Source organism: Centruroides vittatus, unplaced genomic scaffold (assembly GCF_030686945.1).
Source record: "Centruroides vittatus isolate TY-2023 unplaced genomic scaffold, ASM3068694v2 contig_452, whole genome shotgun sequence".
Taxonomy (NCBI): domain Eukaryota; kingdom Metazoa; phylum Arthropoda; class Arachnida; order Scorpiones; family Buthidae; genus Centruroides; species Centruroides vittatus.
In genome coordinates, this window is record NW_027122248.1 from 1,524,138 (window position 1) to 1,550,809 (window position 26,672).

Consider the following 26,672-nt stretch of genomic DNA (forward strand, 5'->3'; position numbering starts at 1 on the left):
AACCTTGTCCTGCTTCTGAGTTAAGTGTTGCCATCCATTTAATGGCTGTTGCCATTGGATTGAAATATACTTGATAGAAATTTTTTTTAAATATAAGATTTTATTCCAAAGTAATTTAATCATATATATAAAAGTTAACCAATAGCGAATTCCTATATACAGTACTTATTTAATTTTTAATAAGCTGATTTACAGCTACATTTAAACAAAATACAGCCAGTTTTATGAAAAATTATTGAACAAACATATAAGTCTTTATTTTTACTAAATTCTGGAGTTAAATTTAATTTGTACAGTGTAAATAAAGATTATTTTGTTTGAATGTTGAGCTTGAGAGGGAGCTCGGTAAAATGTTCGAAAACTATAGCCACAAATATCAATTCCATTTAAAGTGCTTTGACAATTCGTTCAGTTTAGTATTGTTGGGATTTTCCTCATCTATTGGCCACTTAAACGGGGATAAATATCATTTAAGGACATTCCTACTTTTCGTAATTAAGTGAAATGGCTAGAGACCGGATGGTCAAGCGGTCAAAGTGGCAGCCTACCGATCTGGGGGACCCGGGATCGAAACCGCATTAGATCGGAAAATCCGCAGGAATTTTTTGGGGATGGTCCGTCTGGATATGTCGTTGTTCGTCCCTCACTACCCGGTTGCCCCATTGTGGGTCTGGTCAAATTCATAATTAGCTTGTAAAAAAAAGAGGCTCTCTTAGTGCCCACAGGACGGAAAAAATTAACAAAAAGTGAAATGGTTAGTTAACCGATGTGATCAGTGATCATCAAAATGAAGTTTGCTTTATATTAAAATTTATGCAGTTCTACAGAAGAATTTCATATGCCAGGTCTCGCCTCAGTCTGATTTATTTTTTAGTCCATACTACCGTGTGGACTAAAAAAAAAGTCAGACTCGTCATTTTTCTATAATCGATCCACTTTTACTTTCCCGGCTGTTATAACAGAGGGAAAGTAGGCGATCCGACAAAAACTGACCCTCCCCCAAATTTTTACAATTTTGGACTTAGAATACCTTGAAACGTCGAGTAATGTAAAAAAATTCGGAGGTAATTTCTGTATGTGTAGATGTGGTGTGGGTGTGAAGAGGAGCACGATTTTGTTCACCCTGTTCGAACTTGATAACTCATGTGCTTTTTGTCGAAAATTTCTGAAATTTTACCGGAAGGTTTGTTTATTAGGAAGATTTATGCTATTAAATTTTGGTGATTAAAAGTCGAGCGGGTGGGGAGATAACGGGGCCATGTGTATCTCCAGTAGCGTCGGTTGTAAATGCTAACAGCGATCTTTCTCGTTATTAACATCTATAACTTTGTACAGAATTCATTCATACCCTCAAAATTAAGCTTTTTGCCATTTTATAATAATTAGAACTATAAAAAATTTTAAAATAAAATATGATAACAGATGGCGCCCACAAAATTTTAAATGTTGCCAGGAAAGTTGAGCAACTTGTTGCTGATTTATTTTCAAAGAACCCAAGCTCCAACATAATATTTTTTAAACAATGAATAATTTTCGCTTACGGTTACTAATGGTATAAAACAAACAAACAAAAAAAACCTACAGAAAAAAATTTTTTAAATTTTTTTTCCAACTACATGCATTTTCTAAATTAGTATACGCTTTAAGTTTTCATTTTCGATTGATATTTTTATATAATGTAATTATATAATTTTAATATCAGAATTTAAAAGTAATTAATATTAAAATTAAACTCGTGTTATTTTTTGACACTAGGGGGAAAATGTCGGCGAAGGAAGAGTTGTTTTCGAGGTATTGTCGGCTGCTTGATTTATTAGAAAGTTGCATATTTTTCAACAGAAGTTTTATAATAGTTTATTTTAACGTAGATTTCACGGAATATGTTATTTCAATATCGTTAAATTTGCCGAAAGGTAGTTTTTAATCTTTACACGCTATTCAATATGTTCTGCCATTAACTTCAACTCAAATGTATTATTTCGGTTATACAATTTCTATAATTTCCTTACGTTATTTATTTTGAATGTTTATTCATATAGTAAAAGGTAGCGAAAAATACTTGATTTAATTAAAAATAATCGAATTTTTTGATTTGCACACAGTAAAATTGGGTATATGTTACAAGATTAAATAAATATGCATTAGTTTCTATTTTATCTTCCCCTCCATGTTGCATACAAATAACAGTGAATTCAGTGAAAGAAGAAAGCATTATAATCTCAGTTTGGTTTAATGTTTATGCAGTAAGAGCTTTAAGCATGTCACCTGATAAAATGGCTTTAATGCAGCAGGGTAAACAAATGGCGATGGTTTGTTTCTGATGAAACAGACCGTTTTGTCGGTTTTCTTACCCGGTTGCGTTAAAGCCTCTTTACCAGAAAATGCGTTTTTTGTCGCTTATCGAGGATTAGGATTTGATTGCTGAATGTGTTTTCGTTGTTTAAAACTTTGAAGGGTTGACTGTGATGACTACGCTGTAATGGCATATGTTTGTGTTAAGAGCTTTGAAATCTCTTGAAATGATCATTTCCAAATGCTGGTGCAGTTTTCCAGATAATTAGGTTCTAAATAAATTTTTATTTATATACTATAAAAAATATTAACATTTATTCTTATTATTCAAATATGTATATAACATATTATGTTCCTATCTATGATTCTTGATGGATGATGATAATTTCTGTTGATAGAAAATTTAGTTATTTTATCTAATAAAATGTTAACCAACTTTTATACAGTATTTATTACACATATATATAAAAAATATTTCAAAATTATTGATGAATTACATCCTTATTTAATGTCAGTAATCCATTACTGGAGATTGCATGTTCTGCAGGAAAATATTAACCAGAACCCTTTTTCCTATTATTTTATATGAGAAAACTTATATGCAATGTCAACCCAAAACACTAAATTTCCAAAAAGTAACTAAAACATGTTTGTACTTTTATACAATGCTTGTATAAGGGTTACAGGCTGATATTCGGATATAGACTGCTTAATAACTTTCTGATCACTAAACATTTAATATAGCTGTTAACAAACAGTTTTTATGTAGTAATGTATATAATCTGCATGCTGTATCACATTACAGTTATGATAGGGCAGAGAAAATAGTGCACATTAAGAAAGAGCAATGTTTTAAAAAAATGGAAAGAGAAATTTACAATAAAAATAGAATAAATTGCAACACATTAATAATGTCTCTGACATTATTCATAATGACAATCAATTCTTTAATTTAAATGTGAATTGGAGAATTGATTGCTCTATTACTGATGTTATGAAAGTGTGTTTAGACTTTCTGCTATACATGTTGATAAGATATGATACCCTTTTCAGCACCAGCTTTATTTGAGATGTATATTCCATTTCTTGATGCTCAGAGTACTTTTCAAAACTTCTACACAGGTTAACATTCTAATCAGTTGTATTTGGATTGTAACTTAAGACATTTTTTGCATATTGCATTGTTAAAGATATTAGATTGAATTATTGAGATATTTGTATTAAGTTTTCTCGTAAGAACATCAGCCAAAAGCATTGTGTTGAGAGATGTGCATTCTATAAACTTTGGGTTAAAAATCAAAAGACATTTTTACCTGGTAGATGTTAAGTGAAGAATGCATATATAATAGATTTCAAATAATTTTATGTAAAGAAATAGTTAATTTTTCAAAAATCTTTTATATTTTCTACTTATAAATATTTGTTAGTTGGCTTTTTAATTATTACCTGCAATAATATTTTTATATATATATAGTCTATTGTACAGTTTTATTATTACTTTAAAAGTCAGTAACAAAATTAGCTTGAAAAACTCAATCTTTGATCAATTCTTAACTTGTTAAAAGTTATATATAAGATTTATGATGGTATTATGTATCACCATAAACTAAATCTTAAAAGTTTTTTACACTGCTAATTAAAAGATAAAGATAAAATTCATGTTAGTGTTACTTACAAGCTTTGAAAAAATATATATATATATTATATGAGAGAAGCTAACTTTCAAAATGTGTTTTGTCAGAGTTATTAAAAATTTAGTAATACACAAAAACTGTACAAGTTTCTTGTAAAAGAGTAGAATTTTTAACCACACTATTGTGTTTAAAGCACTTCTTAATAATAATTCAGAAATATTGAGGTGGGAACTGTTAAAAAATGAATATTTTTATGTTGAACAAAATGTTTTGAACAAATTTGTGTATAAATCATCTTTTGAAGAACAGATAATGAAAAAAAACACTATTTGTAAAGAAACAGAACAAAAAATTTTTATCATTACAACATTTAATTTTTAATAGTTTCAAAGGAATGGGAGGGGAATCTGTTTTGCAAATTTTTAGATATGTAAGTTTCTTGTTATAAACAATCACAATAAATTTCAGGTTCTTCAGTTATTAAGAAACAATATAACTAAAAATTCTGTAAAAACATACTTTTGTGCTACTCTGATTGATTGTCTGTTTCTTCCAGTTTCTCTGGCCTCTTAAAACTTATGGCTTTCCTAAATCCCACATTTGTTTCTTCTACACTAACCACTCCATCTTTATTTTCCACTTTCTGTCCAAAAATACTCTCACGCAACATGAACACAGGGTTTATGTCAGAGAGGTATAATAAATTCAATAATTAAAACAACACAAGTAAAACATGATGTAGAAATCATGATGTGGATGCGACTCCAAACATCACAGTTAAGTCGTTCTGATTGTCTGGTTGAACAAAACATACTATGAACAAATCACTATTTGATTGAATTTTTAATGATATAAAATGTGTTTTAAATAAGAATATATATTTTATGTGGTGTAAATTACTTAGTAGTAGACTTTACAGTGATTAATTCATATTTGATTATTTTGTGATAAAACTTGCTTTGAATGTTTATGCCAGATATATACATACATATATATATATATACATACACTGGTCAAAACAATTAGAAGAGTATGCCACATTGGCAGAAATGTGCAAGCCAGTGCAATAAATGAAAATATGGCAGTGGTTCTGCTCAAATGCATATTTTTTCATACATTACTGTATCTTTCATAACAATAACATCAGACATTCAGAATTGTTTGTTGTAAATGATTCTGTATGGAACTTATCTTGCTTTCCTAATTGTTTTGACCAGTGTATATAGTAATAATAAATAAAATATATACATATTAAATAAAATCAACTAAAAATTGTCTTTAGTATTAAAGATGCAAAATGGAAAATTGATCGTATCATTCTTTCTGATAAATTCTCTCTAATTTACATTTTAACTATTTCTATCAAATATTTTGGTTACAAAAATTTTAATTACCTCAAAAACATCTTACTTCTTCAATGTAATTGATAGCAGTTACATGATGATGCAAACCAAGTATAATTTAAGATATCCAGGATCATAAATATCCCTACTCTCTAGAATATTTTTAGATTTATTGTACGAAGGGTATTTTTTAAATAAGGTCCGTTTTTTGATAAGAAGAAAAATACTGTAAATATCGTTAAAATATATTTTTTCCCATATTCTACTTTTATCTACTTTTTTACATAATTTCCATTTTTGTTCAAACATTTGTCATATCGCTCAAAAATTTTTTAAATTCCGATTTTCAAAGAAATCTGCCGCCTGCCACCAGAAGACATTAGGCCACGCCGCTTGTCTTGTATGGGACGGCAGAGTTTTCTCAAGGTCACACAATAAGCATCAGAATTGATTGTTGTGCCTCTTGGCATAAAGTCCCTTTCCTGTCCCAAAAGACAGTTACCATGATTTTTTGTGCTGAAATCGAATAACAGATCATACCTAACAGTCGGAGGGGCGGCTCGATTTTCTTAAACATTATAAACTTTTACAGCTCGGCACACAGACAGACGATGCAGCTGCAAATGGCATCTAAACATGCGCAAAGCATGCTGAGAGCAGATGCTCATGCACGTTGCTGCAATCACACGTCATTCTCACTCTCATTCACAAACGGACCTTATTTAAAAAATAGTCCTCGTATATAACACGAAATGTTATGTATGAATTTTTTCAAAAAGGATTCTTTAAAAATTTCAATAGAGAAAATCTGAAATGCATTATTTCCCTCTAATGTCAGCAAAAAATCATTATGACATAATGATCTCTTTCTCTTTACAAGTTAATGATGCATTAGTTTAAGAAATTATTGTGTAGTAAGCATTCTCAATTGTCTAAAATTAGAACCTTGATGGTTTAGTAGTGTATTCATGAAATGCCACAAGCTTATGTATATATTTTCAAGGGACAGATTTTGTGACACACTTAGTACAATATACGTGAGATGACCTATAAAAATATATAATAATTCATAATTTCTCCATTTAGAGTTTTAAAGACTTAAAAATGAACAATTATTAATAGCATTGATCAATAATTTTATCAACAACTTGAATCACCACTTTATAACTTTTATTTCCATAAAAAAATTATCATAGTTTTTCATATTGCATTAACCATTTATATATTTAAACATATTGGATATTTTTATTTCTTTATACATCTTTAGCTATATGATAATACAGGCAACTTTCATATAAAATATACATTATAATTTCATGCATGTTTTTTTAAGTGGTTTAGAAGTTATATGGTACCTTAAATTTTGATGTTTAGTATGGATGTTTCATTAATTTTTAAGAACTTTAAAAGTTTATTTATAAGTTTAAACATATTAAATACATTTATAATATTTAATGAAAATTTTTAATTCTTAATAAATTAAAAATTTTAGCATGTGTGTTTTTTTTTATTAAATATTAGAAATATTTCTGTAATATGAATTATAATTTGATCTGATATTTAAATGCATAATGTTTCTAAGTTTAATTGTTTATTTTTGATAAATTTAGGTTTTCTGTAAAATATAATTGAACTATGGCTACACTTAATATCTTAATTAAGAAAGCATCAAATATTCTTAGAATCAGTGGCCAAGAATCTTCAATAAAATCTTGTAATCTTCATGGAGAAGTTATTTATTGTAAAAATAATGTCTGCGTCCATCCACCTACTCCCTTGCGCACGGAAATGGATCATCATCCAGGATACCTTTGTATTAAAGCACAACATGATGATGTGAGTTATTCATAATAGTAGTTAGATAACATTAACAAAGTATATCTTTTTACTTTGAATGACAATTAATATTTGTAACTCTGAACTTAGGTTTTCTTGGACACCTTGTTTTTGATTTAAAGTTAATTTTTATTTATTGATTAAAACTGTTAACTTGATTCCATTATTAGTTAATATGAAAAAAAATTATACATTAGTTAACTTGAGTTAAATTTATTGTTGGCTAGAAAACATTTTATAAAAATATAAGATTTATAAAAATAGACTTTGCATAGGACAAGTAAATTTTTATAAACAGGATTTTATAAAGTTTTATTTTGTATTCTAAATTTTATACAAAAATTATAAATGTTTAAAACAAGTTTAAAGCCATTTGTTCAATAAATTGCAGTCTGTTAGATGATGGATCCAAAGTTATTTTTGATGTATTAAAATAGGAGATATATCTTTTCATAGTTAGAAATCATATATAGTTAAATTCAGTTATAATAAATAGTTATAATGAGTTCACAGTTGGAAGCAAATCTTTATTATTTTTTTTTCAGTTAAGACACATTTTCATGTAAACATTCAGTCATAAGGAGTTTACTTCTTGGATATACCAGTAATAAGCAAATTTTTGTCTTGTGTAGTACATAAAGGAATGGAGAAAAATCAGTATCATTAAATGAACTATCTATTCATATATCAAAACTGTAATGAAAGTGTTTTATGATCTCATTATGAATTATTTTAATATTTACCCTTTGCTTTTCAGTCTTTTTTCACAATAACTATGTCATCTAACAAAACAAAATACTTCTCAATTTACGAAAAAAATTGAAAAATTGAAAAAAATCCAAATATTAGAGTAGATTAGAAAATGTAGTAATATGCAGAAAATTTGGCTTGTTGTCGTTAATGGTATCAGTATCATGATAGAATAAGAATATCCATTAAATGTGCTGTAGAATAACATCCTGGCTACTAAAAAGTTAGAAAATGTATTCTTACAAATGTTGACAAAGCATTAATACAATTGTTTCAAATGAGTTCAAAGTGTCAGATTTCCAATTTATGGATCAATATTAAAAGTTAGCAAAGGAGTTTGAATATTAAGATTTTGTTTTCAGCAATGGATAGCATGATTGTTTTAAAAACAGATACAGTATGCTGTATGACGAAATATAGTATTAGGGAATCAGATATATATATGTATATATATATATAGGGTAGATGTACCAGTTTTGGCCAGTGTAGTACCAGTTCTGGCCAGAAAACAAATTTAACTTAAAAATATAATCACAAATGAAACAAACTTTTATTGTTAACTGTGTGAACAGTTAACAATAAAAGTTTGTTTCATTGGACAGATTTGAATATGTGGTGATTATATTTTTAAGTTAAATTTGTTTTCTGGCCAGAACTGGTACACTGGCCAAAACTGGTACATCTACCCTATATATATATATTTTTTTTTTTTGAAGAAGAAGAAGAAGAAAAGGAGGGAATGACAATATTTTGAATCACAGTAAATAAGTCATTCATTGCACAAGATGATTTTGAGACAGTTAATTGAATCAAAGGCATTATCCTGAAACAATGCCTTTGAAATCATTGATGACAAACTTGTGTAACAGACATTTTTTCCTAGTAGTATTGATATTTTGTTATTTTGTATATATACATATAATAAAGAAATTAATAATAATAAAATGTAATTATACATGTGTCCAGGATTATTTTCATATTTGAAAAAATATTTTCACATTCGAAAATTAAGACAATATGAACAATGTTCAACTCTTTTAAATCCTCAATTTTATGAAGCTTTTTGCTTCACGTTGCCTACAGTTTAGCCACTGAATGGAGTGAAAAAGGATTTAAAGGACTTGACCATTGTTTGTATTGTCTTAATATTCGAATGTGAAAATAATTTTTCTAACTGTGTTGTTTGAATTGTGATATTTATGATCTCATTAAAATAATGGTAGGGTTTCCAGAACTCAAATTTTTCTCTATACCTTCCACTTTGAATTTTTAAGAGTATATTGTATATCAGTTTAATTTCATAAAAACTAACTTATGTGAAAGTTTACTGTCAATTAACATATATATTAAAAAAAAATCCATAATATATATATTTTTTAAATGCAATAGGGATTACATAAGTAATAAGTATAATATATATAAGGAACTGTAGGAATAAAATCCTTTGCATCCTGTAAAGATATTAAAACAAAAATCATTTCTTTACACTATAATAACAACAACATTAAAATAATTTTAATTTTAATGAAGAAAATTATTTACATAAGTCTATTCCACATTTGAAAATTTTATGAATTATTTACTAGCACATGAAAAATATTTGCAATGAACTTGTCTTTCATTCTGCTTTAGCTATTTGAATTAGGTTAAACTGACAGTAGTATATTATTGATTATAAATTTAATATTACATTAATACAAAACTCTGTATTGACTTTTCAATCAATAAAAACAACCCTACTAACCCAATGCAAAGCAACAACACACCAAAAACTGCCATAAATCATTGGGCTATAATTTGGAATAAATAATTACATATAAATTTGAAATGAATTTATAATTATTTATTTGGGCCGATTTTTTTCTTCCAGTTTAACCTAAATTATTTAATTAAATATTGTAATTATTAATTTTAATATGAGATGGCTCCTAATGCCTCCCTCTAGTGCCAAATTCATTTGTAATTTATAATTATTTATTCCAAATTATAGCCTGATGATTTACAGCAGTTGTTGGTATGGTCTTTTCTATCAAGTTGCAAATAATTTCGTTTATAATCCAAATGGAAAATTCTGGTAAATCTTGTTATATTAAATTCCTGTAATTCATATTTGGAATTGCAAAAAGCTTACAATAAAAATATGGCGTGGAATTTATTTAATACAGCTTGCAAATTGTAATTTTTTTTTTATTCATCCAACACACCTGTCAATATTTGTTGCTTTAGAAATGTGCATAATAGTTATCAGTGTAGTAGCCATTATAAAATGCTTTCCATGTGCTTAATATATCCAACTAATTATCACTTTGGAAAAATCACTGTGTCAGTAATCTTCCAATAACATGATTAGAATTAACTGTGTGTAGACTTGGTCAATGACATTTCTTTTAGCTCTAATATTAAATATAATATTTTTAAATATCAAAAATTTTTTTAGAATTCTCAAAGAGTTGATACTTTTATTATAAAAAAATGGTTAAAATGTTTTATTATTCCATATTACTTTATCTGGAAATTATATAAATTTTTTAAGTTAAAGATTATATTTTATTTTACTATTTGTAAGGTATAAGTTTCAATTTTATAGTTCCTTTCTTGCTTTATGGACTAATCTCTGAAATTTTCAAGATTTGAGTTCAAATTGTAATTTTATGAATTTTAATTTTAAAAACAATTTTTTTCCTGTTTGTAAGATATAAGTATTTTTTATTTAATATTATTTTAAGGTGCTTGGCTCAACATTAATTCTTTCATGGATTCCCAATTCAACACTAAAAAAGAATCCACGTAGTTTAGAAAATCGTACACCAGGGAGTTCTCCGTGTCGTAGTGCTCGTAGCAGTGCCTGTCCTAGTCCAACTTTAGGAAATCGTTCATCACATCCATCTGGAAATATTTCACCTCATGCTTGCAGTGAAAAATCGTTTGATGATTATGTTTGTACATTGCATAAAACAATTTCTGCGTAAGTAAATTTGCATATTAATATTAAACTACAACTTGAAGATAATTTTACATATTGAATGGAAGTGTTGTTACATTTATTTTGCCATCTAATTTTTTTCAGTTTTGCATATCTTCTAGTCCAAGATTTTATGTTAAAAATGACACTATTAGAAAAATAAAATATTTATTCGATAAGAACACTTTATTCTTCCAAGCAAATGTGATTTCATACAAATTTAATTTGTCAACATTTCAAAGACAATGTATTAAAAAGATTGAAAATTGTAAAATCTCTATTGCCTTGCTTTCTAATATTTTCATTCTGAATGATTATAATAGTTTTCATAATTTTTTTAATTCTTAAATAAAATAAATTTTTATAAAGTTTATTGCTTAAGAAATTATTTAAACCAAGGTGTGTGTGTGTGTGTGTGTGTGTGTATACACACAGAAGCTGTTACAATAAGCATAAAGTACATATATATATATATGTACACACACACATATACAAGCATTTCTGTAAGGTTTAATCAAAATATCTTTGAAAGGCAAGAGAATCTTCTGTCACAATTCTTAAAAAAAAATTTTATTAAAACCAACTACTTGCTAATACTTGATCTGTTACAATGTTCAATAAATACAATTATTTATTTATTTTGAAAGTTACAACTGATTAGAAGCAAGAACCCAGTAAAAGAAAATTTTCAATATTACTTCAGCAACTTATAATATAGCCATTCCAAACTCTTACTGTTGGCCTGTACAACTAAAAGATATCTTTTCTGCTGTATAAGAATATTTTATATACATTAATAATTTATGTATGATGTCATTAAAGTTTTACAAATTCATAAAATTTTACACTATTTCATTTTCAAATAATTTATTGATAATGAATAGATAGTCACTGATTATTAATTAAATCATCATTAATAATTTTGATATTTTTATGGACTGCAATTCCAATCCTATCATGATTATACAATTGAACTAATAAACTAGAAAGTGTTGATTTAACAAAAATATTAAAATAATATTATGCTATTAATAGAAAATGAGCTTGATTGTCTGGTTCTGATGTTTATACAAACAATCCATATTTTTACAACCTAATAAGTTCCTGGAAAATTAAGTGATCTGTTATGGTTGCCATGAGCTCAATGGTAGAAATTAGGATTATATTCTTTCAAATATAGTTTAAACTATGTAATATCACTCCAAAGTGGCCAACATATGTAATATCACATCAAAACTTAACAACACACAGCTGTTACAATAAGCATAAAGTGAACAGCTGTGTAGCAGGGATTTGTTATTGTTTATTAATCTAGTTTATTAAAATTGTTTATTATAATTTTTGCAACATAACATTGTTGAGCTATAAATCATTTTATGCAGATAATATATTGCAATAGTTTAAACAAAATTTTGAATTAAAAAAAAATGCAAAGAATATTATTGCAATAAAATTTAACTAAAAATGGTATTTAGAAGTTAACTGAAAGTTATAAAGTTAAAAAATTTTCAAGTCAGACTATCTTCAAAAGTTACAAACATTTGTAAAAAAAAAAAAAAACAGTCAAATTTACACAAAAATGTTTTGCCAAAATATTAAACACTAGGAGAACATATCTTGTTAAAAATATTTTTAGTAAAAATGATTTAGTCAGTCATGTGGATTAGTATTTAGATTCATAATTATTATTTGATATTTTAAGTATATAAAACTGTATATTTAATTTATATAAAGTGTTTGTTAAAATATTATATTATTTAAATTATTATTATTTTTATAATGTTGTTTTATTAGAGATCAAGAAACAAGTATTAGTTCTACTGTATCAGACTTAGGTAGTCCTAAAGAAGATCTTGGAAGTTTGGACAGTTGGACAGCTAGTGATTTTACGGAGACTACTACTTCGCCAAATTATTCACAGACCTCTTTGGAAACAAGTGATAAAGAAAGAAGTGATTATTTTTCATGTGAAACTAGTCAGTCATTAAACAAAAGTTCTATAATAGCTAGTAATTCTAATTCGCTTACTAATGCAAAAATTCAGTCGGATTCTGGTATAGGACCTGAAGAAGTAATAGCAGCATTAGAATCTATGATTAGTGAAATCAATGAAATAGATATTAGTTGTGGAGGTAATTTAAAATAATGAATTAAAACAAAGCTTGTAAAAGATGTAGTAAGATAATGTTTAAAGTAAAATCTTTATAATTTTATTCATTATACTACAGTTTCTTTTTCCCTTTCTAGGTTCAAAATCAAGTAATATCAATTCAAATGCATCAGGTACAGACAGTGGAATATCTGTTCAGTCAAATGATCACAGTTTATCTTCTCTTAATAGAACAAATTATGAAGGTAAAGCTAAAGTTTCTAATCAAGTTCATCCAGATAAAGAATTATTTCCTTATAATTCATCTAGTTCATCCAGTCCAGAACATACACTTTCTTTTAAAACTGAAAAATCAAAAAATAAAAAGAATAAAAGTCATCATGCTGACAAAGAAAAAAATAAAAAGAAACATTTTCATTTAAATTTATCACAAGACAGTGAAGATATTACTTTGAAGTCAACATTGAAAACACCAACTCCAGATATAAGTGTTAGTCCGAAAAGTGATAGTTCAGCAACAGAAACTACTTCAAATAAAGATCCGGAATCTTGTCCATCCAGTGCTGCTGATTCCATTCCAAATTCGCCTAATCAGCAAATAAAATCAAATTTTTTGTATGAGGGTACACCCGAATCCTTAGCCCATGCTCACAATCTCACATTTCCCGAAACTGCTTCAAGTCAGAGTCCTAGTCGTCAGTTAAAACGAGAAAGTCCTTGTGGTATATTTTCAGTCGATCTCAGTGAGTTTAATTTCATATATGTTACAAAGTGGTTGTTATTTTAACATTTTATTACAGTTGAAGATTAACTCAATTAAATATTTGATTACTGATTTCTTTTTACTTTATTAAGGTCAGATGAGAAGTTTACGATTATTTTTTAGCAACAAAGAATGCACTTGTGGCCAATTAGTTATAGCTAGTCAAGAAAGTCAATATAAAATATTGCATTTTCATTATGGTGGTTTGGATAGGTTAGCAAATGTATTTGATGATTGGAATTTTCTTTCTAAACCTAAGAATAAGGTAATATAAATTTATTGTTTTATTTTGAGAATTTAAATTATTAAATTTAAAATGCATAATTTTTCTTTAGACAGATAATTGTCCTTATAGGCAGTTTTCAGTATGTAGACCACAAGTAACTGCTGCAGAATGTCATCCTGAAGAAGGTGTCTATACCACTGTAGATGAACAAATATGGAGAGAATACATGAATGATGATGGACAAATTGAAGATGATTTTCAGTTGAGGAAGGCAAGTGTAATTTTCATTAAAACTTTTTCATATTGATTGATCATTTATCTTTTTAGTTTGGGTGATCAGGTTTTTTCTCTATTTTACTTGTATACTCTTTTATCCTATCTAATTAATTTTTTCATAATTTCCAACAAATTTTCATATGGAATTGTGAATAGCATCTATGGGATATCAAACTGTTATTTATTTATTTACAAATTATTAGAAAGATGTCGTTTAGGCAATGAGCCTGCCCTGAGCAAACAACAGATTGGCCTTGAAATAAAAAATATAAAAACAAAATCTACAACATAATAATGAAAAACTAATGTATTATAATATATGCAGTGTGTTTTCACAATATTTATTAAATTTACAATAGCCTAGATGTAATAGATCTACAGCATTTTTGATAAAGTTGCTGAATCTATAAAGTAAATGAATTTTGGAATATTAAAAGTCTGCAAAAAGGAGGATAAGACAAGAAAAAATTATATGAGTTAAACTTTGGGGTGTGTAAATTAAAATAGAAAGGGAGAATAAAACTAAGTGCTGATTCTGTCAAAGTATACAACTTTCTCATCTAAACACAGAAGGCTTAGGTGTGAGTGAACAATCTCAGGACAGTCTATGTGCTATTTGCTAATTAGTTTAGAAGCGGTACGTTTTAGAAATTTCCTTAATGATCTTTTTGAGAATTAGAAGCTGAGTATCAGATGGGAAGGCAATAGTCAATTAACAAGTGAAATTTAATAAAGAATATTGTGTTTAAGATGGTTTTAGAGGAAATATGTTGGCAATTATGCCACATGATGCCCCAGCATACTGCCAAATGCTTAAAAATATTGTTGAAATGATGTTTGAAGGTTAATTTATTATTGAAATGAACACCTAGGACTTTGATACAATTGACAAGAATGAGGCCATGATTGTAAATTTTAAAGGTAAATTTAGATTAAGTCTTAGAGAAAAGAACATGGTAACAGTTTTACAGAGATTTAGATGTTTAATTTAGAGGACAAATACTGTACATAGATTTTGCAATATTTGGGTCACTGTTAATAATTTTAATGTCATCTGCATAAACTGTAGTAGCAAGTCGAGTTGATCAAAAATTTTATCTATGTAGGATATAAAAAAAACAAGTTACTGAGGATAGAGCCCTGGTGCATTCCCACAAGAGGAGAAAAGTCATTGAAGTATAAATCATTTATTTTTATTTTGTAAATGTGGGAGAGGTAATAGTTGTTTATTCAGGATATTATAATTGGGTTTATATCAAATTCTTTAAGTAAGGTATATATCAGTTCATTTGGTTTAGCTGAATTGATGAATTCTTAAATATACTTTATACCAGAAGTTTTTTAAGCCTGGTTATTATTTTATGCTGTGTGCTCTAGGTTAGAATAGTTATTTAATAGTTTAATTCAGTTTACATTATTTGAATGAATAAATGAATAAGTTATGATCAGCAATGTTTAGTTATTTGCTTAATTTCTTTTAACATTATTCAGGATGGTGATGAAAGTCTTGATAAAAACAGCCATGAAGAAATGCAAAATATTTAATTAATTAATAAAGTTTAATTATTGCTAAAAAGAATTTAAAATATTCTAGGCGATATTTTTTGGTGGATTAGACAATAAGTTACGAAAGGAAGCTTGGCCTTTTCTTCTTCATTATTACAATTTTCAATCAACATTTGATGAAAGAGAACAAGTTCGTAATGATAAGTATATAGAATATCAAGCCATCAGAAGGAAAAGGTATTTTTCTATTTAATTGTGAATTCATATTGTCAAATTTTATTTTATTTTATATTGTTTATCTTTATATATACATCACCTAATCTAGGTATATAACAAAAAGTATCAATGTCCAAATTGTTTCCTCTTAATGTTTTAAGGAGTAAATAACAAAATTTCAAATTTACAACAAGTTCTGCTTGGCTAAAAATTCTAGATAATTCAAATAGGTATTTTTAAATAGTATTAGGTAGATATTAATTCTGCTTTTTCAGCAAATTGATAAATGTTAAATTTGAATTTAAATTGAAGATATTTTTATAAAGCATACAATTTCGTGTAAAAGAGCATTTGAGAAAATTACTAGAATAAAAAGATACCAATTCTGAGAATGGAAGCTTAACAAAAAACAATTTTTCGTCAATAAAGTGTCTCGTGTAAGTTTAATACAAATGTATATGTATATGGAATGCGAACCGATTGGATATAATGCTAACAATAACTAATAACTAGATTGTCTCATGCTAAAACAATTTTAACCATATTAAAAAAGTGCCAGGACAAATTCACATTTAGAAAAAATATATTTCTTGCTTTAGGACTTTTTACATTTGATGGCGGACACGTAGCCTACAAAAAAAAGTCAGTTCCGCCGTAGATTTGTTATTGCCTCTACAAGCCTGTGAAAGGACAGAAGGATTTGGACTCATTTGTATGTATAGTCTAGCAAGAAAGATATTTTCTCTAAATTTTAACCGCCGTTTTCTTATATTAACTAACTAGCTTAACTACATCTGACTTAGTGTAAGAGAACCTAAATCTAAATTCAATATTAAATCTATGGCTAGTTTTTAGTTTTTATTATAATTCATAACAGAAGATTTTATCCTATAGTTAAAAACTTGCTAATTGAGTTAAGAAGTTTTATTAAATATTTTTCAAGACTTGATTATGTCATCATCAAATACAGCAATTTTAAAAAACAAAGAACCCAACTGAAATTCAAATTTTGGTTGCGTTATTTTTTGTATTAAATTTCAAAAAACATTTAATTCAGGAAAAATAAACTTCTTAACTTCATTTTCTTAATTGTGTACAAATTATGGAATCAAAACTTGATAAAGAAAGTTTTATTATGAAAACTTGAATGTAAAAACTTCTATAAAAAAGTAATTACAGCTAACTTGTTTATATATTTCTTTGCATAGAAATAAAAGATTTAAAAATTGTTTATTAAATACACTACAGAATTTTCGTTAAAGAACATTTGTTTTCTAACCATATTTATAATATCAGTAATATGCATTACAGATATACCTAATTACTCATTACATTAATTTCATTGTTAATTTAAATTAATTGCAATAATTAAAGATGATTCTTAAGTATTAAACTGTGTTACTTTGTGTAATTGAATATGTTTATACTTCACTGAGATCAGAAAAGGTGTTTAGCTAAGCATATTTAAATTTAGAGATCACATGTCTTTAGAAGAAAAGGAAGTGTTTTGGAGAAATGTACAATGCACGGTCGAGAAAGACGTTATTCGTACAGATAGATGCAATCCTTACTTTGCCGGAGACGACAATCCAAACATTGAAATAATGAAGTAAGAGTTTAATTTCATATGTAAAATATAATATATTTATAAGTTATTTAAATTCGTTTTTTTTGCATGTTTGTAAAACCCTAAACAATTTATATCTTGTATAATCTTTCTATTATTGTATTTTTAAGCTAAAACAAGGTATTTACAATTTATTGACTGAAATAACATAAATCATAACAAATATGGATAAACAGTTTTGTCACAAACATTTAAGAAATTTAATAAACTTCAACATGATTCCTTTTATTAGCGTTATAATATCCAGCCTGTAGTTGATTACTTGTCAAAGTTTTTTGTAGCATTTCTTGGTACACTAAAGCCATTGACTCCATTATCGTTTCTTCTCTGTATTGTTGATAACCTTCTTTGTATAACTTGTTTGTTTTTTGTATATCCTCAAAGAATATCTGAGGCCATGCAATAAGTTCATCTCAGCCTTATGTATTGACTAGAAAACTTTCAAAGAATTTTTAAGTTGTTATATTTGATGTAAAATATGCACAACCTACAGCGTGCTCAGCAGAAAATAATACAAAAACCAAACAAGCACCTGATCACTCACTGAGAGATATTTATTCTTAACACAAACATTTTCAATCCAATCAATGGATCATCATCAGGTAAAATTAGAACATTACAAAAAATAGAACAACAAGTTCAAAATACAAAAAATATAAACGGCTAACCAATATGTAACTAACAGCACAATAACGTTTCTAAATATCAACAAATTAATAAAAATGCTGCTAAAATTAAAAATAAAATATTAATATATAACAAACAAATAGTGTATACAAAATATTAATACCTCTGCCTTAATAAACAAATTAATAACACTAAATATTAACACTGCTTAATAAGCTGTACAGAGTTTTTCATTTAACTATACATATTAATAAAGCTACTGCTCTTATTTGAAGTTTATAACTGCAAACTTCCATGCGGAAGGAAGTCCCTCGGCATCTCTTGCGTTGATGCAATTCCCTTTAAGCTTGCTTTTATAGATTTCTAATTTTTCGGCCGTTCTTGCCAAGGTCGGGGAGTGTATTTGTTTCAGTATCTCTGCTTCATTCCATCTTACTATTGAGCCTTCCGCTTGTGCCATTTGTGACAATACTGTGGCATTAGAACCTTTTCTAACATCATATCTGTGCTCTTTTACCCTTACCCCTAGATTTCTAGTAGTAACCCCAACATAATCTTTACTTATTCCTAACATATGATTCTCGTATGGAATCCTATAAACGCCGGCCCTATCCTCTTTCTTAATTAACCCTTTATCATTTCTAAGAGTTCTGTACAGACAGGGATGCAGAAATAGAAAGAATCACGCAGGTAGCAGAAGCATTGGGCTATAAGAGGAATGTTTTAAAGGGGATTATCAATAAATTAGAAGTTAGTACCGATGCAGTACCTGGTCGTGGGCGTGGTCCTTCTACATACACGAAATTTACGTACAACAAGTGCTTAGGAAGCATTATGAAAGAAATGGCACATATAAAGGATACAAAGATAATCTTAAAAAGAGCTCCGAATCTGTACAGAATTCTTAGAAATGATAAAGGGTTAAGAAAGAGGATAGGGCTGGCGTTTATAGGATTCCATACGAGAATCATATGTTAGGAATAAGTAAAGATTATGTTGGGGTTACTACTAGAAATCTAGGGGTAAGGGTAAAAGAGCACAGATATGATGTTAGAAAAGGTTCTAATGCCACAGTATTGTCACAAATGGCACAAGCGGAAGGCTCAATAGTAAGATGGAATGAAGCAGAGATACTGAAACAAATACACTCCCCGACCTTGGCAAGAACGGCCGAAAAATTAGAAATCTATAAAAGCAAGCTTAAAGGGAATTGCATCAACGCAAGAGATGCCGAGGGACTTCCTTCCGCATGGAAGTTTGCAGTTATAAACTTCAAATAAGAGCAGTAGCTTTATTAATATGTATAGTTAAATGAAAAACTCTGTACAGCTTATTAAGCAGTGTTAATATTTAGTGTTATTAATTTGTTTATTAAGGCAGAGGTATTAATATTTTGTATACACTATTTGTTTGTTATATATTAATATTTTATTTTTAATTTTAGCAGCATTTTTATTAATTTGTTGATATTTAGAAACGTTATTGTGCTGTTAGTTACATATTGGTTAGCCGTTATATTTTTTGTATTTTGAACTTGTTGTTCTATTTTTTGTAATGTTCTAATTTTACCTGATGATGATCCATTGATTGGATTGAAAACGTTTGTGTTAAGAATAAATATCTCTCAGTGAGTGATCAGGTGCTTGTTTGGTTTTTGTAAAATATGCTTCATTCAATATCTGTTCCAGTTAATTTTTTATTGTCTTCATCCAGTAAGGAAATTGCAGACATGCTTTATATCTGTGTTTAAGGATATATTTTAGATATAAAATTTACTCGGTTCTTTTTTATGTTGACTTTGCAGTTGTGAAACTAAGAGCAGTTAAGTCATAGTTTATAGTTTTATATGATACATTTACTAAGCTAAAGTAATTAAATTTATATCCCTCATTACATTGATTTTTAATTCTAATTGATTTGTTAGATACTTTATAGATTAATAGAATTACTGTTAAATTTTTCCTATAATATTTACAGTCAAGTTTTTCTTTTAATATTTAGTCATAAACATTTGTAATGTATAAACTATCATTAGTATTAATATGCAGTCAACATATTAAAAGGCCAGCGCAAACTAGGCAGTGCCATTGCTTTCGATGTGACGTCGGAGGCAAAATTTATGGTCGCGTGACTAGTTTGCTTCGACTATCGGGCAAATTTACTGCTTGTGATATCACTTGTGATGTAGCTCTACAGAACTAATAAGCATTTTGTCTATCCCCCTATGAATTATTGCTCGGTAGCTTGTTTTGTAAAATGACGACTTTGTAGTTGATGTTAGCTTCAAAGGCTTCATTTGTTGTCTGTTAGATATTTCATTAAAAAAACGAAATCAAGGGCCTGATAGATTTATAAATTTCAATAAAATAATTCATATTGTTACTATTATGAAAATCTATCAAACAGCTCTGTTTTGTAATCCCAGCATAGCCAAGACGCGGCCAAAACGTGAAGCACAAATGCATGCCTTCTTTGTAGCCTATAGTACACTGTCCTTTCTCACAAACTTTCAAACGTGCATGAGCATCATCATTTGCTGCCTGAAAAATCAAACTTCTTCGATCCTCTCTCTCTCTGCATACCATATCAGAAATCCTGATGTCAGCGAACACTTGGCGCAGGTTAATAAGTGGTTAGTAAGGCACCAAGCTGTATCCTGGGGAAGTTACAACCAGAGTGGTTCCCCGTTGCCTTCTTTGGTGCACGATGTTACACGAGGAGAAATGCCTTCCGGGAGGTCTTGTAATTGAAACTGGCCCCTATTCAGGTGTGCAAATGTGGAGAAAACCCGGAAAACTCCACATGACCAGCCCATCCGAGCATGGTGTGAACCTGCAACCGAACCCTCGGTGTTTAGCGACAGAACCACTCAGCCACTGGTGGGCTCTTCGATCCTAGAGGCGTCAAATGGACCACCTACTTTCCATCGAAGGGTATGACATAGTGGTGTTGAGTTGATGACTGGCACTCGATGGCCATCGATCAAACTAAACTGCTTTGATGTTGCCTAGTTTGCACCGGCCTTAAAATTTTTGCTTCTAACTCTGCTAGAAACGAAGCAACATGTTAAGTATCTGAATGAATAGACTAACACAATATTGATGTAGACTTTTATTAGATTTATTTAGATTGTAAACATTTAGTAAAGCAATGCATGATGATTAACTGGCATGTCTCATAAAGTTACTTACATTTTTTAAAAAGTAGTTCTGGCACTACATTAATTTTATATACCGTATTTTACGGACTATAAGACGCACCTTAATTTTTAAGCAATTATTTTTTTTTTTTTAAATTCCTATAAGACGCTACGGAGTATAAGACGCGCCTGAATTTTGGAGGCAATTTTTCGAAGAAAAAAGTGCGTCTTATAGTCCGTAAAATACGGTAATTATAAATACAGAAGTTTATTAATCCCATCATCAAATTGAGTAAATTCAACTTGTCAGAATCTGTTACAAAAGTCTGATTTGCAGAATAGTACAAATTTAAAGAATGCTTTGCATTTTAATAATAATGTGGTTTGTACGAAACTAACATACTAAGCAATACTTGTCTGTGACTCACATCCAACCTTCCTGCAGTACAAAAAAGTCAGTCAGTTCCATTTGTATATATTTCTACAAATATGCAAATATTTGATTACACACAACTTACTCCTATACTTTAAACAGTGTCGATAAATCTGAATAACGTTATTGTTGTTGTTTTCATATTTCTCATAATTATAATTTGTTAGAGCGTGTTGCAAAATTTCTTAATTTTTTAGAAATATTTTACTCAACTATGCACTGTATAATCCTTATATGGGTTATACACAAGGAATGTCCGATCTTTTGGCTCCTATATTATCGGAAATAAGGGACGAAGCAGAGGCTTTCTGGTGCTTTGTGGGGTTGATGCAACGTACGATGTTCGTAATCTCACCTAAAGATGTCGACATGGATATAAACTTAGTAAGTTGCATGGTATTTTCTTAACTAAAATACAATAATCAATCATTTTACATATATATATATTTTTTTTTAACAGAGTTACTTGAGAGAACTACTGCGTCTAATGACTGCAGATTTTTATGCACATTTGAAAAAATATCCAGATTCTTTAGAATTATTATTTGCACACCGTTGGCTACTATTATGCTTCAAGAGAGAATTTCCCGAACAAGAAGCCCTTCGAATGTGGGAGGCGTGTTGGGCTCATTATCAGACCGACTACTTTTACCTTTTTTTGTGCGTGTCTATTATAGCAATTTATGGACAAGACATTATTGATCAGGATCTCAGGGCTGATGAGATGTTACTTCATTTCAGCAGTTTAGCAATGCATATGAATGGAGACTTAGTTTTATGTAAAGTAAGTATTAAGTTCAACTGTAAGCTAGTTAATTTATCTACAGTAGTGTTCACTTATAACAAACCAATTTTAAAAGTACAAATGAAACACCCATAAGAGCAATGTTATTTTTTTCCGGCTACAGCAAACTTCAGCATATAATGAATGATATTTGAATTTTTTAAAATGAAACTTATTACTTATAATGGATTATGAGTACAAAGAATACTCTAGAGTTATTACTAGGGTTTTTAAATAAAAGCTTTTTTATGTAACATAATGGGAGGGTTAAACAAAAGGTAAGGGGTCATGACCTAATATGGGAAATGTTGCTTAATTTGGGTATTTTTTCTTTTAATTAACTAATTTCATTGCACCCATGTATTTTATTTTTCATCACAAATTTAAATTTTTATACTCTCTCAGTACCAGTGTTCTTAACTTCACTAAGGTATTTCCTGAGGTTCATCTACCGGCCCATTAACAACAAACTTAGAAATTTACACAGTCGAGGATTTTCATTTGTTAGTGCTGTAATTTAAATTTTAAATGTTATTTCTCATATGTTATTAACAGTTAAATAATTTTTCAAAGGTATTTTGTTTGATTTCCCACCCATTTAATGTTTGGAAATTGAAAGTATGCTTTTCATTGGCTAGAAAATTTACACTGTAATTGGTTAAAAAAAATTCCATTCACTGACATTGGTTATAAAGAATAACGAACTGCATGTAATCTTGAGGAATATCGACTCTTGCCATTCACTACGTAGGAATTAAGTAGTAGTGTGCATACGTCCTTCTGAAATATGATTACACTGGTTAGCGCCTAGTCAACAGAAACATAAGTCATTTATGTTACAGAATAAATTTGAAATTATTAAAAGGTTGGAATGTGGAATAAAGCAAAGTGAATTATGTAAAGAAATGAATATAACTAAATCAACAATTGCTACTATTTAGACAGAAAAAGACAAAATACTCACAACTTTCGAACATAAGTTGAATGCTAAAAAGCTTAGAAAATCAGCGCATGATGAATTAGATCAAGTATTGTTAAAATGATTTCTCAACAGAGACTTAAAAACACAACTATTGTATTGCAGTTAGAGGCGGAAGAATTAGTACTCTCCCAATTTGCTTCCTGAGTTTAAATGCAGTATCGAGAGATTTAAGAAAAGACAGTATTGGAAGCCAAAAAATTGTTGAAGAAGCAACTGCAGTAAACATTGACATGATAGAAGACTGGTTGCAAAATAAGTGGCCAAAAATTAGAGAAAATTTCTAAGATTTTGATATCTTTAACACAGATGAAACAAGTCGTCTTATAAGCTTGAACCAAATAGGATGCTAAAATTTAAAGGAGAAAGCTGTGCATGAGGAAAATTGTGCAAAGAAAGAATTGCTAATCTTATGGGAATGAAAAAGAGAAAATTGTTAGTAATTGGTAAATCAAAAAATACAAATCTAACTGAAAAGCTTGGATGACCTCTGACATTTTCTGTGGTGAACTGCAAGAATGGGATGAAGAACTGAGAAGAAACAAAAAATTTTATTATTGATCAACAACTGCTCGGCACATCCCAACATCCAAGAATTTACATTGCATTACACTGGTGTACACACTGCTCAATACAAGTTCAAAACTACAGCCTTTAGACCAAAGGGTTATATGCAGCTTAAAGAGCGGCTATCGAAAACTTTTTCTTTCGAAAATGGTAACTTCTATAAATAATAGTGAAGAATCATTTTCTATAAATCTTGATGCAATTCACTTTATCCGTACGGCATGGAAAAATATATCAGTGCAAACAATACCAATAGAACTTGTATTCGACATGCTGGCTTTCTACAAACGAATTGAGACAAGTTTGATTTAGATGACAACATTCCGATCAACGAACTTTTGAAAAGTAAACTTACAAATGATGAAACAAAAGGCATTCAAGATGTGCTCCCTCTGCAGTTACCAGATGCATTTTCTGACTAAAATTTTGAATATGTCAGGGTTAATGACTGTGTTATTAGTAGGGAACTTTTGACTGAGAAAGCAATGATACAACATACGTTGGTGATGTTGACATTCCAATAATGCTAATTTCTGAAGTTTTGAAAAAAACAATACTCTCCAAAATATTTTAAATACTTTTGCTAAGGCAAAACTATATATTACGGAATGCTATGTAACTAGCAATAATCAACAAACAAAAATAACCAAGCTTTTTAAGTAACCATGTACTGTACATTTATATTAATGTTTTAACGGACAACTTCCTATGTAATAATTTACCCTTTTATTTTTGAGACATTAAACTTTAATTTTACAAAATTAGACTGTTATATTGGACAAGAAAGAAAACAAACCAGTTCCAACGGTCCATACAGATTCAATATAAGTGAATACTACTGTAGTTTACAAATTTTCAAGCATGGAAATTACATGCTAATTATTGACTCATCTTTGCTTTTAACAGCAAAAAATTTTCTTGCCAATTTACATCTAATTAAAACTTGTTCAATTGTAATTTAAAATAAGTATTTTTCCTTATTATTAAAGTACACATGGACACTTATAATTTCAGTTTGTATCTTATTCCTTATTTAGCATTAAAAATTTGAAATCAAGATTATTACTGGCATTGCTGCAAGAAAATTTAATGATTTTCTAAAAGAATATTTAAGAATGTGGTTGAAAATAACATCAGATATTGATGATGTAAATTTAACTTTATGGAAAACAAAGAATAACACATTCATATAATGACATGCAATGACCGTACTGTCCATTTAAAACCATGTCAGTTAAGAATGTGGCTTGTAAATAATAATCTAATCTAATGATTCTTAAATGTAGTTGTTGTTTATTATTTTATACAGAGTAACCAAATCTTTTTTACTCTCTTAGGCTAGAGGACTTCTTCATCAGTTCAGATTGTTGCCAAGAATTCCTTGTACCTTAGCCAAATTGTGCGAACTCTGTGGACCGGGCATGTGGGACAGCGGTCACGTTCCTGTCGTGGTTTGCGAAGGAAATCACGGAAACCATTCGTGTCCGCACGGGGGTCAGGATCCGGGAATAAAAGATGTATGATGCAAGACCGAGAAACATTGTAAATAATTCTCCAGTTCCAATTTTTTTCCATAAATTCTCTTGGTCCATTTAAAAGGTTTGATTATACTTTGTTTTATTTGACAAAATTTCTTTAGTGTTCTTTAAATATTTTATAAATATTATTATTATACAATATTTATTTTTGACCAAAGCATTTATTTATTATATTGTCAAATTGTAAATAATTTTATTGAAGTTTCCAATTGGACAGATAAATACAAAATGAAAGCAATGGAAGAATTAAATATCTGTATCCAAAATAAAATTTGTAAAATATAAGATACAAACGATATATAAGCTAGTCTATATTAAATCCCAAACGAATTTATAATAGTAATGAAACGATTTATGTTGTCTTCCATCATTTTATTGGTTCTGTTAACAGTCAAAATCGAGAACATGTTATTCATAAAACTATCGATCATTATCGGTGTTCTCACGTTATAATGTGACGTTACGCAGTGAAATATTAAAAAATTTTGTTACTCCTTACGAACTTCTATAAGGAAGCATGTTCGGAATTTCGGTAGTTTATTACCTCAGTATTTTATTATATATTGTTACGTTTATTATGTATCTAGTCATTTTTTTCCCTAGTCATATTGAATATATATGTATACACACACAACCAAAAACAAAATGTAAAGTTGTTACGGTGCAAATTTGTCAAGTATTATTTTCTATTTGATATTTTTAAAAAATGTTATTTGTATATAATTATTTTTTTAATTGTTTTGTTTCAATCTGATGTTCCCTAATAAAAAAAAACAAATTGTTATAACCTAATAAGTGGCCTTCAAGTGGAAATAAAATTACCAAAAGCTTGTCCTTAAACAATTCTAATATTAAAAAACTAATACTTTCATTTAAATAAATCGTTTGTCCTCTGATTTTGCAATACACTCTATGCACTTATCGAAAACCATTTTTAAGTATGTAAAATTTTATTTCTCTTTATAATCACCTAATGTAATCCAAAGAACACAAATAATGTATAATTTTTTTCTCTTTTGTTTATATAAAAATTTAAATATGGGTTACAATAAAAAATTCCATGA

General features: G+C 28.6%; 1 protein-coding gene across 5 annotated transcripts; it reads left to right on the top strand.

Annotated features, from left to right (window-relative positions):
* The first annotated feature begins 1,756 nt into the window (after window positions 1-1,756).
* TBC1D16 (TBC1 domain family member 16) lies at window positions 1,757-26,670 on the top strand. 5 transcript variants are annotated; one of them, XM_067272646.1, is made up of 12 exons: window positions 1,757-1,791; window positions 6,880-7,105; window positions 10,582-10,820; window positions 12,612-12,949; window positions 13,065-13,670; window positions 13,783-13,955; window positions 14,026-14,187; window positions 15,787-15,935; window positions 17,389-17,523; window positions 21,938-22,124; window positions 22,201-22,524; window positions 25,408-26,670. In XM_067272646.1, exons 2-12 carry the CDS (start codon window positions 6,905-6,907, stop codon window positions 25,591-25,593), a joined length of 2,700 nt encoding a protein of 899 aa, XP_067128747.1. In that variant the 5' UTR covers window positions 1,757-1,791; window positions 6,880-6,904; the 3' UTR covers window positions 25,594-26,670. The 5 variants fall into 5 exon arrangements, with proteins under 5 accessions (XP_067128747.1, XP_067128752.1, XP_067128748.1 ...); XM_067272651.1 differs by having other exon boundaries at window positions 12,612-12,769; XM_067272647.1 differs by having other exon boundaries at window positions 1,780-1,913.
* Window positions 26,671-26,672: the final 2 nt, after the last annotated feature.